The sequence below is a fragment of the Hippocampus comes genome, unplaced genomic scaffold, assembly GCF_001891065.2.
Source record: "Hippocampus comes isolate QL1 unplaced genomic scaffold, H_comes_QL1_v1.1 scaffold178, whole genome shotgun sequence".
NCBI classification, from domain to species: domain Eukaryota; kingdom Metazoa; phylum Chordata; class Actinopteri; order Syngnathiformes; family Syngnathidae; genus Hippocampus; species Hippocampus comes.
Window position 1 is genome coordinate 198,300 of NW_017807733.1, and position 15,153 is coordinate 213,452.

Genomic DNA, 15,153 nt, shown 5'->3' on the forward strand with positions numbered 1-15,153 from the left:
AGAGAGAGAGAGAGAGAGTTAATTGTTTAAAAATGGTTAGAGCTTGCTTGGTCCCAGAAATGTGATTTTTGTTGCAAAAGATCATGCTGTTACTGTTTTCCCATTATATCTGCAACGTTGCAACGCCATTCACCTGCGATTCAAATTTTGAATTGCTGCTATATTGCTTATGCACCATATGAAATTACTTTTTCCTGGAAACAAACTTTTGCCCATATTGCACAGCACTAAATCAGCTCGTGTTAAAATCTTGTTGAAATATAGGTCATCATACTGTCAATATATATTCATTCATTCATTCATTCATTTCCCGAACCGCTTGATCCTCACTAGGGTCGCGGGGGGTGCTGGAGCCTGTCCCAGCTGTCTTCGGGCAGTAGGCGGGGGACACCCTGAATCGGTTGCCAGCCAATCGCAGGGCACACAGAGACGAACAACCATCCATGCTCACATTCACACCTAGGGACAATTTCGAGTGTCCAACCAGCCGACCATGCATGTTTTTGGAATGTGGGAGGAAACCGGAGTACCTCTGCACTGTGAAGTCGACGTGCTAACCACTGGACTACCGGGCCGCCTGTCAATATATAATTGAAGTTAATTTAATAATTGTAGGTCAAATTAAAAAAAAATAGTGCTGTTTGTATTATATCTGGTCATGTGTGTTTGTTTTGGCTGAGGAGCAAATGTTCCTGACAAAATCAAAATTCTTCAGAATGTTCCTGAGAGCTGACGATAAGGCTTGGCAACTCCGTATATAAACATGAAAAAAGTAAATTTTACATGTCCCCTTTAAATTAAAGACATTGATTTTAGAAATACAAAAATAAGCGTTACTTCCTCTTTTTTCTCTCTCTTTTAGCTTTGCTAATGGCTTGAGAGTGATACCTAACAGGTCCTCGCAGAACATATTCTTGTCTTTCTTGAAATTCCTCCCATAAAGTAATAGCCGAGCATTGATCCACACGTCAGAGGTCTCACATTCAGCTGGCCCTACAATGGTTCCTTATATGCGGCGTCATTTTGCTAGGATAGCATATCCGATTAGTCAGTGAATAAATGAGACAGGATCCGGGTTTGGGTGATCATCCTGGGCTTTGCACCTATTTTCTGGAATTTCAGTTGAGACTTAAGCTGCTATCTGTTCAAAAATGTGCTTTAACTTATAATAGCATTTGACATTGCCACTTTTAATGACTGGGTCGCGACGCAAATGAACTGTGGGTATGTTTGACATACTTTGGAAAAATGAATTAGAAAGAGTCCTTCCATACCAAATAGAACAGAAGATGCAAAGCCATATGTCAGGTGTCTTGGCATGCCACTCTGCCTTCACTTTTATACCAATGAAGGACTATCAACATTGTATAGGTTTAGCATGCCAAATGGAGTGTCCTTTTTTTCTATGCCTAATCATAAAGCACTGTCAATTTTTGAGCTGCTAAAAATATATATAAATAAATGCCCAGGAAGTGCTTTTGTTATGCAAAGCAATATCGAAATTGGAAATAGATTCCTTGCCTTGATCCGGTAGAACCTACAAAGTTGAACACCGCCGAAACGTGATTAGAAATTGGAGTTCAAACCGAATTTTCTGCTAGAATTAAGTTCTATCATCTTAATCGTATATAAACTGCTTCAAACAACAAAGCGTGTGAGGGAAAAGTGGTTGGGACTGCACGACTGTCCGTGTTTTATGTTTTGTGTTGTGTTTATTATTTCACTTAATGTTAACTGTTTTGTTCAGCACTTTGTTACAGCCGCCGCTGTTGTGAAAGCGCTATATAAATCAGGATGTATTGTATTGTATTGTATTGTACATCTTCCAAAAACTGTTTTAAGATATTAAAAAGAAAAGCACTGAATAGAGCTGAGCCGTCCACAGGGCTGACAAGGCCATATAGTAGTGTAGTCGATTCCTCCCGCCATCTGAGTTTTAAACAGGAATCTTACAACATGGATGACAACTATTGAATTTCCAACCTTAATTTTTTTCATAATAAAAGTAAAAAGAAAAAAAAAGAGCATGGTTATAAACTTGAAAAGCCACAAGTTGCTCTTCACAAGTGCCACGCCTGTCTTGTTAAGCAGGAATGCTTATTCAAATGTGGGTGACAACAGCAAAACAATAAGGGAGAAGAAGTCAAGTCAAATTTATTTATCTAGCCCTAAATCAGAGAAAAGTTCCAAAGGGCTTCACATTACAGTTGACAAATATTAACGACATTCCCTAACCACCAAGAGGGCAAGGAAAAAAAAAATGTTTTAATCTGAGGACAAATGAGAAGGGGCCGCAAGTGGGGGAATCCCCCTTCCAGGATAACCAGGCTGCAATGGATGCTGAGTGGCCAACATTTAACACATAATGTATGCAATATTAATTAAAATAGTGTAAAAGTCAATTTGATCAGATGAAGTGCTGCAGAAGATGCCTGAAGTGGATCTCCACCCAGTTGAAGTCGACACAGTGGCTCCGAGGAGGTGATCCACCTCAGATCTTGTCTTGGTCAGTCGGTTTACAATCCAAACAGTGAATTCACAATTCAGTCATCGTTGCCTAGCCCCCTCCCCAAGCCAGCAAGCAGGAGAGAGAGTAGAAGCGGTAGTCAATTCGGCCAACATGTAGTTGAAGTAAATGCAAGCGTTTATAAATAAGTCTAGTTGTGTTTGAAACATTTCTTGGGAACATTGATTTGTTGTGAAACGGTTACATTGACAATGGACAGCTCCACTGAGACCTCAAAATGTGTGCGTTCCCCAGGAATTGGTGCGCGTATGTGGGAACAAAGACAGTAAGTTGTGTCGTTGAAGATGGAGTGGAGACATACGTGAAACCAGACTACCATCCTTGTGCTTGGGGCAGCGGTCAGTGCAGCCGCGTGGTTGTGTGAGTACTATACTCTCCAAATCGAAACTTTTTTTTATTCTCTCCTGTTGACTCACATTGGGTGTGAATATTGCATTGTGTCACTGTCCAGATGACCTTGGTGAAAATCCGACGCAAACTGCTCAATTACTTTAACATCTGCTGTTCTCAAATGCCTGCTTTCCATTTTAATTGTCTGGTATTTGTGAGTTGTGTCTGCAGCTTCACAATCTGATGCAATCAAGTGTCACTCTCTGTTTTCAAATGACCTGGTTGGCGGAGAGCTCATTTCAAACATCTTTACAGCATTTTTTTCCTCTCAAGACAGGACTTAAATTAGAAACCAGAGTGCCACTTGTTGAGTCATCGTCATAGCCATGTCTGTCACTGAAGGAAGAAATTCCTGAAGGGAAAAAAAAAACAGTTGGCCCTATGTAATGGGAATTTGACATCTAACAGTGCTAAAATGTATCTAACTGTTTGTACCATTGAATGCTGACCAGTTATTTACAGATAAGAAAAGTTGCTTGCTCACAGTCACACCTAGGAAAAAATTTGAGTGTTCCATTCACCTACCTTGCATGTTTTGGAATGTGGAAGAAAATCGGAGTACCCGGAGAAAACCCACGTGGGCACGGGGAGAGCATGTAAACTCCACACAGGAAGGCCGGAGCCCGGAATCGAACCTCGGATGTCTGTGCTAATGACTGTTCTGTTCTGTTTCTACCATTCCACTCCCAAGCAAAACATAACAAAACTAATCGTACAATTCAACAGTGGTCCGATTTAGCCATGTTTTATACCAATGTATTGAAATTGTTAAAAGAATGTTTGATTAGTTTGAATGGTAATTTCCTTTTTTTTTTTTCATTTTTCTGATATCTGTCTTTATAGCTATCGTACCTACATGAGGCCCAGGTACAAAATAGCTTATAAAATGGTGACGCAGATGGAGTGGAAGTGTTGCCAGGGTTACAGTGGTGACAACTGTCGCAACGGTCCAGTTGGTGGGACAGGAAGCACCAACAGGCCTCAGCTCCAGCCAGGACATGGAGGAAGTGGGATGAGCACCGGACAAGGAGGCATCAACACTGGCGTTGGACAGAATGGAGGACACAGTGGTCAGTCCATTATTATGTTTATTACCACAATGGTGCAACCACTTGACAGGAACCAGGTTTGATAGGACACATGAGGAAACCAGGTCAATTGAATCATATACGAAAACTCAAAGCAAATGTAACGTTAGTTATCTTTTGTGTCCTGTTGAATGATCTTTTCTTGGCTTTCCTCTGTTGCCATGTGAAGACAAACAATGAAGTTGCTGTTTGGTTCTTCTCCAGGAAGGGTCGATAATGAAAAGATGAGACAGCTGGAGGAAAAGATCCACACCCTGACTAAGACTATTGAGGACTTGCAATCTACCATCACTGACAAATCTGGTATCAATGCTGGTATATCCTCCGGAGCAAGAAACCCTGCTGATGCAGCTCAACCAGAGATTAAAGAGACAATCCACAGCATTCAGACCAAACTGGATCAACTTGACAATCGCACACAGGTGACGTCAGCATTTACATTATTACTCCTATTAAGGCTATTATAAATAGCAATGTCACAGAAATTTCCATGTGATCGAACACAGTACAGTGCAATGTCAAATCTTGGTCATGTTTGCGTTTCTTTCATAATATGTGGAGTGAGAGCAACAATGGAGAGCATCCCAAATTCCTGACTTTTTTAAAAACACCTCCACCCCTCCCATTTCCGATCAACTGAGCGACTTTTAACATGTTCATTTTCAGAAGTTCTCTTAGGACCATGGTTTCATACCCGCACTGGATTAGTCTTTGCTTTGCTTATTTTTCTGTCAAAAAAAGAAAAAAAAAATTCAGATTGTTTTATTTTGTATTAGGCTCATGATAAAACCCTTGTAAGTATCAACAATCATCTGGTAAATGGAAAAGGAAACGATCTGGAAGGAGGTCTTCCAGGAGGAACTACGAATGGAAAAAGTCTGAACTCACTGAAGGAGGAGATCCTTGAAGAGCTTGAGAGAAGGGTTTCACTATCATGTTCCTCTTGTCAGGTATTAGTGTTCTATTTTCATCATCACACCTATTGTCACAGAAATATGCGTTCACTTTTGTACATTCTTTTAGGCTGGTGTGAAGGACCTGCACAGGCAACAGCAGGAAGACCAGGAAAGAATTCGGGCCCTGGAGAAGCAGCTTAATGTAATGGATGTTCGTTATCGACAGGAAATTGATGGATTGCGGAGGGAACTAGCAAGCTCAAAGAGATGCTGTGACACCATCAATGACCTCCGAAACCGCGTCACAGATGCTGAGCGCAAGATTAGCTCAGCGGCCGAAAGCTTTGATGTCCTGCACAACCGCCTGAACAAAGAGCTTAAGGGAGGACGTGACAACCGTAATAAGGATGGCGGCTTCAGAGGAGGGGAGATTGGTGCTGAAGGTGGAAGAAGGGGTAGTAGTGGGGATGGAGTGGTGACTGAGGATAAACTAAATAATAGACTGAAGGATTTGGAACGACGGGTCAATGGGACTATGGAGCAAACTGAACAAAGCTGTGCATATTTGGAAAATGATTTAAAGGACTACTTCCACGGAGAACTTGGTGACCTTCGGACTGTGTTCCTGGACCGCTTTGATGATCAGGCCTTCAGGATTACAGATGTGGAGCTGGATGTAGGGCTTGTGAAGCAAAGGGTGAATGAACATGACAAGACACTATCAAAGCTAGAAAACAGAACCTCCCTCCTGAACATGAAACTGGAGGAGTGTGGCTGTAGAGGCATGATAGCAGGAGGGGAAGTCGGAAGAGGAGGGGGGACTACTATCAATGGTGGAGGCCGCGGTGACACTGCTGGTGGTGGCAGGGACACTGGTGGGACCAGAGGTGGCACAAGTGGTGGCAGAGGTGGCACTGGTGGAAGTCAAGGTAGCATTGGTGGAAGCAGTGGTGGCACTGGTGTAGATGAAGGAATTAGTGAGACTGTGGGAGGAGGAAGATTACCAGGAATAGGAGGAGAAAAAGATAATTCCACAAGGAAATCACTGGAATGGAGAGTGATTGCCAATGAGGATCAAATAAGACATTTTAACACAAAACTCAAAGACCTGTCTGTGTCTGGAGACTCTCTTAATGATAAGGTAATTCCAAGTCCACAAACAATTTAACATTACCCTACAGCCATTTGAAAAAAAACGACTTTCAAAAACTCTCAGTTGTTGCCAGTGTTCTATTCATAGCCCTGGGTTCTGGTTCTATCTCACCTCACTTATCGTCGCTGTCCTGTGATGACAAACACGTACCTGAATGTCCATTTTTGTAATTTTCTAAACATTGTCACATTAACACTTTCAGGGACAGCGGTTACTACAGTGGGCAGCTTATCATGTTATCAGGTTACAGGGTGCATGAAAGTGTTAATGGGATGTCCAAAACACGAACACCCTGTGAACGTAGTTGTTTTTTAATGCCAAAATGTGCACTCGTGTTTTTCACACGACAGCGACATTATAGTAAATTATAATCAAATCAAAGATGTGAGAAGGGGTACATCTTGTAAATATCTTTTGCAAAAAAAAAACAAACAAAAAAAAAACACAATCGCAATTCAGATGTTGCTATAATTGCGAGTATAAATATTAACATGTAAATGTTCATATCTTAGGTTGTGGACCTGAGTCATGACATTCGCAAGATCAAGGCTTTGACTGGGGACCACGGTGAACACTTCAACCGCATTGTGACAGAGGTGGAGTTACTTGGGCAAGACTGCGAAATCTGTGGGAGAGTCGAGGATGAGTTGCGGAAGCTGCGGAATCATTCCAAGGATGCTCTGGGCCGCCTGCAGAACCACATCAACCGACTTCAGTTGAGTGTGGACTCTGGAGGTGCTTGCAAGCAGATGTGCTCTCACCTGCAAGATGAAGTTCGTCTTCTGCAAGGGGATGTCACACGTTGCATCAATAAATGTAAGGTGTCATGTAATGTCGAAATGTGTTGACAAATGCCTTGGAAGTATTTCTATGGTGTACAGTATTTCTATATCACGGATTTCACTTATTGTGGGGGTGATTTGGAACATAACCCCCGCAATGGAGGGGGGTTGACTATACACTGTAAAATGTGCAAATGCTGAGATGTTAGAAGAGAATAAGCATAACACTCTGATTGGCCATGCGGTACTTGTCTGTCAATGCCCAAGCGTCCATCCATCATCCATCCATTATTCGAACCGCTTATTGACACGAGCCTCACATGTGTGCAGGAGCCTATACCAACTGACCTTGGGCAGTAGGCAGGGTACACCCTGAACTGGTTGCCAATCACATGGCGCACACATAGACAAACAATCATTCACACTCACACTCACATTCACACCGAGGAAAAATTTAGAGGGATCAGTTAACCTACCATGCATGGTTTTGGAATGTGGGAAGTAACCTGAGTACCCGGAGAAAACCCACGCAGAAGAGACCATGCAAACTCCACACATGGATGTGCTTACCAGTAGGCCACAGTGTGCTGAGAAATCACTCCTCAAAATAGTTTTTCAGTCTCACATTTGATCCACAGATATGCAGCAAGCCATCATCACAAGCCATTGAGATGGCATTTACATTTCACAACTTTTAATAACTATATCGTCAGTTTTTTGGAAGTTTATCAACATTCACCAGTAAAATGGACGACCATCAATGACGAACTGATTGACCTTTCGTCAGTACTGACAGGGTGCCCAGCTATGTTATTTTTAACTTTCTATTTGATGGAAACTTTTGCACCAGATGTTTTGAAACAACAGGAATAAGAAAAAAAAACGTAAAGATTTTTCTACCTTAGTATTCACTTTCTTTACTGTTTAGGTGACGGTTCTGGTAGCACGGGTTCAACCGGTACAAATGGAGGTACCAGGGGAGATGGACCAAATTTGGACGCTGAGCGACCTTTAGATGGTCACAGTGTGATCGGCGGGGCCCTTAACAACAACCAGATGAAGACGCTGCAGGGTGAATTGTCTGAAGTCATCCTGACCTTCAGCTCTATAAACGATACCCTCAAGGGTCTTGAACACACTGTACAGAAACATGGCAGTGTCATCACTGACCTGGGTAAGCTCAGCTTAATCAAACTGACTCAGCACACATTCTTTCTGAAAACATGCTGTGACCCTCTAATTCTCTAACAATTGACAGGAAATACAAAGGATAAAATTATCTCCGAACTGGATAAAATACAACAGGAGGTGACCGAACACATTGAGGAAAGTCGGGACCGGTTGGATGGGATGGACCGAGATTTCAGACGCTATGAGAGCACGATGCTGGTCGAAATTGGAGACTGTAAGAGATCCAGCGATGGGCTAGAGAAGAGGCTATCCAAACTTGAAGGAGTCTGTGGAAGGTTGGACGGAGTCTATGACTCCATCCACAAGATCAAGGAAGGTAATGGCATCATCATTTCTTTCTCTTCTGCACTTGCTGGAGTAGTTAGATTGGCGACACTTGCTGATGGAAGTTTCGATAAAACTGAGACATTCTCTTCAAAGTATATTTTGTAACAATTGTTTTGTGATGCTCTTTCCGCTGTTGTCCCCCACTTTCAGGACTTAACCAACATGTATCTAGCTTATGGACGTGTTTTTCGGGTCTCAACAACACAGTGATTGATCATGGAGGGATCCTCGACTTTGTTCAGAAGAACCAGGATGATGTTCAGGGCCGGATAAAGAACCTCAACTCCAGCCTGAATCATGTCTTGAAAGAAATGCAGAGCTTCTCAGAGCTCACCCTGACTGGTAGGATTCTTTTTTTAATACAAACACGATCAGTCTTGCTGACTAGGTTCTGGAAGACAAAATCATAAAATATCCTCATTGAATCGTTTCTATTCCAAAGGAATAAATAGCATCAATTCTCAACCGATCTTACCTCAGGGTACTGAATACAGTATGAGGAACAGATCTAGAAAATCAACGGAACCTCAGGTGCTCACAAATTGATGTTTACTCAAAATCGGCAGAAATATTTGACAACACTGTTACAGTAACTGCTCAGGATTCGTTCTGATCAACATTTGTTAAGGCAAAAAGTAGTCCCGTATTTTCCGCACTATACGTCGCACCTACAAGCATTCATTTTTCCCAAAAACCAACAGTGCTCCCTTTCATCCGATGCGCCTTATTTATGGTGTCACAGTCTCTTTATATTCCCCATTGAGTTGTTTCCCTGTTAGTGTCTCTACGCCATCTAGTGGTGATTATTAGCAGGAAGCAATTGTAACCGAAAAGGGTTTTGCCCGACACTCATCGACATGTGCATTCGCCAACACACACTCAAACTACTTTGTGAGCTCTGTGCAGCCATTATGAAATGAAGATAATCCCACAAGCATAATTAACTACTGACTAAATGAAGGAAGAAGGAGACAAGCAAGACTTCTAAGGATATTTAGTTCCTCGTGGATGTGAGCCCACAAGGTTTGTGTGCCTTTTTGTTCAATCAGTTGTCTTCATAACTTTTGTCTTTCATTTATTGTTTTGGAATGCCATTTTTCTTGACATGTTTCATGTTTATGTTTGTGACCAGTTCTCATGGCTTTCTTACAGTTGCAGCAATTGTGAAGGCTTTATATCAATAAAGCTGTATTGTATTGTATTGTATTCCCTTTAGCGTAGCTCCATCTCGTGCAGCCATGTCCAGCTCCGAGCCTGGAGGGCTGCCGTCCTGCCTTTTTTCCATCTCTCCCGGCTGCAACACACCTGATTCATATGATCAGCTCATCAGCCACCTCTGAAGCAGCATTAGAACGATCCTGATTATTTTAATCAAGTTTGTTGGCTCTGGCAGAGCTGGAAAACAGGCAGGATAGCGGCTCTTGAGGACCGAGTTTGGACACCCCTGATCTAGTGGATGCATCGCGTAACCGTAGCCACTATTGGAGCTTCTATGCACCAGTGCGCTCTGTATAGGAAAACTGTTTTAAAATAGGCCATTCATTGAAGGTGCACCTTATCATCCGAGGTGCCTTATAGTGCAGAAAATACGGTAATTGCTTCATGTTGCATCAACTTTTCATAGCAGGCCATTTCTCCTGTTTGCACGTTAAGTCTTTTTTTTCTTCTTACGTGTCTGGCTTGTACACCTTTCCTCTACGTGCATAGGGGTATATTCTTCGGGATATTCATAGGGGTATATTCTTCTGTAGGCTCAAGTCAGAAAAGGTGCACAGATGCACACTTTTTTGGTGGTGGAGATGCTCTCATTGACTTGAATGTATCACTTATGCACTTTTACGAAACGTATGCACTCTGAGTGGAGCAAACCTTAAATCGTGTGCTCCCTGTCAAATCCTGCCTAGACCGCATTCTACCAAAGATTTAAGAGCCTTTCTTCTTGTGAAACATTTTTGAAGGTGAAACATTTTCGATCTGGTTAACCGCCTGTCTGACTCATGCTGACGTTGCGGCACACGCCTGGCCCCAAATGCTCACTGACTACTCAACGGCTGGAATGTGTCCCCACTATATTACGCCCACAGCAATTCAAATTTGTCGGCATTATATCATATCAATTGACAAAATATAACTTTTGGGAAGGGGGTGGCGGCCTCTGCTTCAAATATGGTGCTAGCAGACCGCTTTGTTTTTTTTTTTTTTTTAATGTGGAGAGCTCCCATTATTACAGCAATCGCAGTCGCATCTTACATTCGCAGTGGCACAATGGTGACTGAGGTATTGAGTAATTTGTTCTTATTTGCTTCCATGTTGGTTGTCAAATACTTTGTACTTTAAGGTCCGTGTCGCAAGGAAGCTTGGGAACAGCTGAGCTATCCCTTTTTTATGAATGGATCTTCATACATGCGTTCGGTCATAAGCACGGTATTCCGATAAAATTACTTTGATTGGATTTATTTCATACAGAACACAAAAGCCCCTCCAGGGAATGGCCACATCTTTGGGTTACTCCATCCAGAGTGCATACCTGGCATGAGGGTACACAAATGACAGATTTGAGTAGACAGCTGCGTGCCTTTTCTGATTTACGTACATGGGAGAATATGGCCCAGAATTAATGATGTGTTCCTCTATCATCACTCTTTTATCCAGTGTCTTTATTGTGGTCTTATTTTGTTTTTGTTTTTCCCATTATTTTGTTTCTTGTTTTCTCATTTAGCCAACCCTCTAATTCTGATTCTTCTGTTTTGCTTTGAAATTCTGATTTGCACGCTTGTTTTCCTCGTTCCTTTTTTTTTCTTAGTTCATTGTTCAACAAAGTTTTTTCTACTTCCCTCTGCATGCATTACCCTTCAAAGCAATCATCACCAACTCTGTAGTTTTTTTGTTTTTCTTAGTTGTTTCAACAGTTTTTCATTGGCCATACAATTCGCCTTGAAAGATTCACATTTGAATCGGCAAAAGCCTAGTGATATTCACACAGTAACTGAACTCGCTGTTGACTGGTGTCTTATCCAATTCAGCTATATCTTATATTAAAAGAGTTCCATCAAAAACTTCAAATAAGTTTTAGAACTGGTCTCTTCACCAAAATTTCCCTCATAAATTAGGTTAATGCTAGGATTTCTTATTCTGCCATTATCTCAGCCACATCCAGTGGTTACTGTCTGCCAGACTCACTGCTGGGTCACAAAGGGTGAGAGGCTGGGTGCTCAGTTGCCGAACATATACTTGTTTTTTTTTTTTTTTTTTACTGTGAGTTCTAACAACCTAGAGAACATGCGAAACTCACACAGAAAAGCTGTGAGAACATCTTGCTTGAGGCAACAGTGCGACTCACTTAACCACAATGGGCTGCCCATTGGTTAACCTGTGGTAAGAATTTATTGTTGAAAATATATGGGGAACCAAAGGGTCAGCTGCTCCAATTGGCTGCAACCATCATGAATCATTCCACTGCTTGACAACAAAGCCACTCACACACACTCCTTCAAGCTGCTCTGTTGTAACGACATCAATTCAGTGCTCTGATGACTCTTCGAGTAAAAGCAAACAGAGCAAGCCATCATTTTTTGGACTGCGTTCAAAATAAATACTTTGCCTGATTCATTCGGCAACGCTGTAATACGTCAGGCAGACTGAGATGAGTGTTGCCACCCAGAAAAACGCGACAATGTGCTTTGACCAACTCAAATCCGCAAATTCGGATTTCTCGTTTGTTTTTAGCAGTCTGTTTGTTGCTCACTTCGAGTCACCACAAATTCGTAACTGTGAGTTCTAACAACCTAGAGAACATGCGAAACTCACACAGAAAAGCTGTGAGAACATCTTGCTTGAGGCAACAGTGCGACTCACTTAACCACAATGGGCTGCCCATTGGTTAACCTGTGGTAAGAATTTATTGTTGAAAATATATGGGGAACCAAAGGGTCAGCTGCTCCAATTGGCTGCAACCATCATGAATCATTCCACTGCTTGACAACAAAGCCACTCACACACACTCCTTCAAGCTGCTCTGTTGTAACGACATCAATTCAGTGCTCTGATGACTCTTCGAGTAAAAGCAAACAGAGCAAGCCATCATTTTTTGGACTGCGTTCAAAATAAATACTTTGCCTGATTCATTCGGCAACGCTGTAATACGTCAGGCAGACTGAGATGAGTGTTGCCACCCAGAAAAACGCGACAATGTGCTTTGACCAACTCAAATCCGCAAATTCGGATTTCTCGTTTGTTTTTAGCAGTCTGTTTGTTGCTCACTTCGAGTCACTACAAATTCGTATGCAGCCCTAATAAATACTCACCTAGCATACCTATAGAAAAACAGACGGAAATTTAAAAAAAACAAAAACTGGTCATCCACTTTGCAAACACACGTGAAATGCTCTGATTTGTATCCTCTTTCTGGAGTATTCAGGAATGTGGTTATTCACCACATTCCTCTGCGGGAAAGTGCAGGCAACATGTGACCATCTCAATATTGTCTGAAATTTGTCAAGGTGAGCGGTGTGTGGTCTTTTGGTTTTAAAGAACTCTCACGGTGTCCATATTTGTCCTGTAGCCAGAGAGCTTGATATACTGTATTGTTGTATATACTGTATATCAAATAAAATACCCAGACAATTTGTCTGCACATTATGGCCAGGTTGGACACCTAAAAAAAGAGCACATAAATCACATGGTCAAATCTCAAAGAATTTTCTCAAAACTGTCACTTTCTGTTGTTCACCTCCTGTTCTGGCTGCACTGTCCAACAACACATTCGGTCTCAACTGCCTGTTTGGCTATAAACGTCTGATTCACTTTAAACATGGTCTGTTCTCAATTAACTCCAAGGGTGTTTACAGGGCTTTCACTGTTGACTTCAGCTCATTCCAAATTTATGACACGCTTAAAAGGGAATAGTTTGTCATTCTATTTAGCCACACCATGTTGTTATCTGCGGGTGTGCAATTCCAACCATAGTTTGGCCAAGTCTTGCAGGATCCACTTGGAAGGGAGTTGTGTTTCACCACTGGCTATCGTTCGGCTTGAGCCAAACGTACAGGATGCAATGAGATTAGACTAGAAAGACATTTTTGAAAATTATATTCAACCTTCTCTCAGTCAATTAAAAACTGAAAATTATAAGGTGTACTTTCTCTGATCTTTCCAGGACAGTCTGTTGAAAACCTTTAAGAATGAACAATAGCAATTAAATGTAGTTACACAGCAAAAATTGGATTGTTAAAATTCCAGAGTAAAATTTGTGGGAGTTCATTTTAACCCCCAAAGTGTAATTTTAACATTTAAATGATGTTCAGAGTAGATATTTCACAGAGTTGATCAACTTGTGTTAGATTAACTCACAGAGTGTTAGATTACTGCACTTGCCCACGTTGGGATAAACCACTCCAAGATATATTCCTCCTCTCCTCCTTGCTGATCACTGGAACACACTGACACTGAAATGAAATGAACTTGGGCCCATGAAGCCATTTTCTCTCACAGATGAGACCGGTCACCAGTGACTCGCCGGAAAAGATCTCTTCAAAAGCGGTGTACAAAATTAGTTGGGTTAAAATTGATGGTCTTGAATACAAAGTCGGACTTGTTTCAAACTTGGTCCAGAATGCTGTTGCTCGCCTCTTGACTGGTACTCGAAAAAGGGCTCACATAACTTCTACTCTGGCATCCCTTCACTGGATCCCTATACACTTTAGAGTTCTTTTTCAGATTTGAATATTTGTTTTCAAATATTTCAATGGACTCGCCCCACTCTGAATTCCTCCACCACAACACTCAACTCAACTGTATTTATAGAGCACTTTAAAACAACCACTGCTGTATACAAAATACACACCTGCCCGGTTTCTCAGGTCTACGGACCAGATGCTATGAGGTAACAAGGACTAAGCGGAGAACCAAAGGGGATCGAGCCTTTTCCGTTGGTGGTCCCTCTTTTGGAATGGCCCCCCTGTTGAATGTTCGGCAAGCTCCCTCGCTGCCCGTCTTTGAAACACGCCTTAAAACAAATTGGTGTTCTTTGGCTTCTGACTCAACATGAAACTTGATTTTAGTTTTTCTGTATTTTTGCTCGATTGGTTAGCACATCCGCCTCACAGTGCAGAGTTGCAGGGTTCGATTCCGGCTCCGGCCTCCCTGTATGGAGTTTGCATGTTCTCCCCGTGCCTGCGTGGATTTTCTCCAGGCACTCCGGTTTCCTCCCACATAACCAAAAACATGCATGGTAGGTTGATTGGACACTCTAAATTACCCCTCGGTGTGAGTCTGAGCGCGGATAGTTGTTCGTCTCTGTATGCCCTGTGATTGGCTGGCAACCGGTTCAGGGTGTCACCCGCCTACTGTCCGAAAACAGCTGAAACAGGCTCTAGCACACTCGCGAACCTCATGAGGATAAGCAGCAGATTAGAAAATGGATGGATGTTTTTGTGCTTTCGACTGGCGGTGGGATGGCTCAGTAGGTAGCTTCACTGATTTAGGTTTTGGTGTATCTGTTATCAAATTTAGTGAGCTTTTAATTAAACCCATATGCTGCAGTCGATGTAAATAAGTTTATATAACGCAACATACAATTTTACAAAAATTGTAAAAGTATTATTCCTGAATATTTATTTTACTTTCAACCACTCGACATGTTCAGTGGCATCAATGCTATACATACACATATAGTTCTTATTTTTTTCTTTGTATTTTTGCCCTCTATGGACAATAAAAGCGGTATTGTGCTATGACCAAAACATAAATATAAATCTATATAAATAAAACATGAATTGGAATATTTCATATCACACAATTT

The 15,153-nt window shown here is 41.8% G+C and overlaps 1 protein-coding gene across 1 annotated transcript in view; it reads left to right on the plus strand.

Moving 5' to 3' along the window:
- emilin1b (elastin microfibril interfacer 1b) overlaps positions 1 to 15,153 on the plus strand; it is a 36,706-nt gene that overhangs the window by 16,644 nt on the left and 4,909 nt on the right. Inside the window, exons 2-10 of the mRNA XM_019858079.1 lie at positions 2,762 to 2,887; positions 3,761 to 3,987; positions 4,210 to 4,427; positions 4,782 to 4,955; positions 5,029 to 6,042; positions 6,567 to 6,870; positions 7,765 to 8,010; positions 8,095 to 8,343; positions 8,505 to 8,696. Coding sequence (XP_019713638.1) covers positions 2,762 to 2,887; positions 3,761 to 3,987; positions 4,210 to 4,427; positions 4,782 to 4,955; positions 5,029 to 6,042; positions 6,567 to 6,870; positions 7,765 to 8,010; positions 8,095 to 8,343; positions 8,505 to 8,696 — 2,750 coding nt within the window. The remainder of the gene's footprint in view (positions 1 to 2,761; positions 2,888 to 3,760; positions 3,988 to 4,209; positions 4,428 to 4,781; positions 4,956 to 5,028; positions 6,043 to 6,566; positions 6,871 to 7,764; positions 8,011 to 8,094; positions 8,344 to 8,504; positions 8,697 to 15,153) is intronic.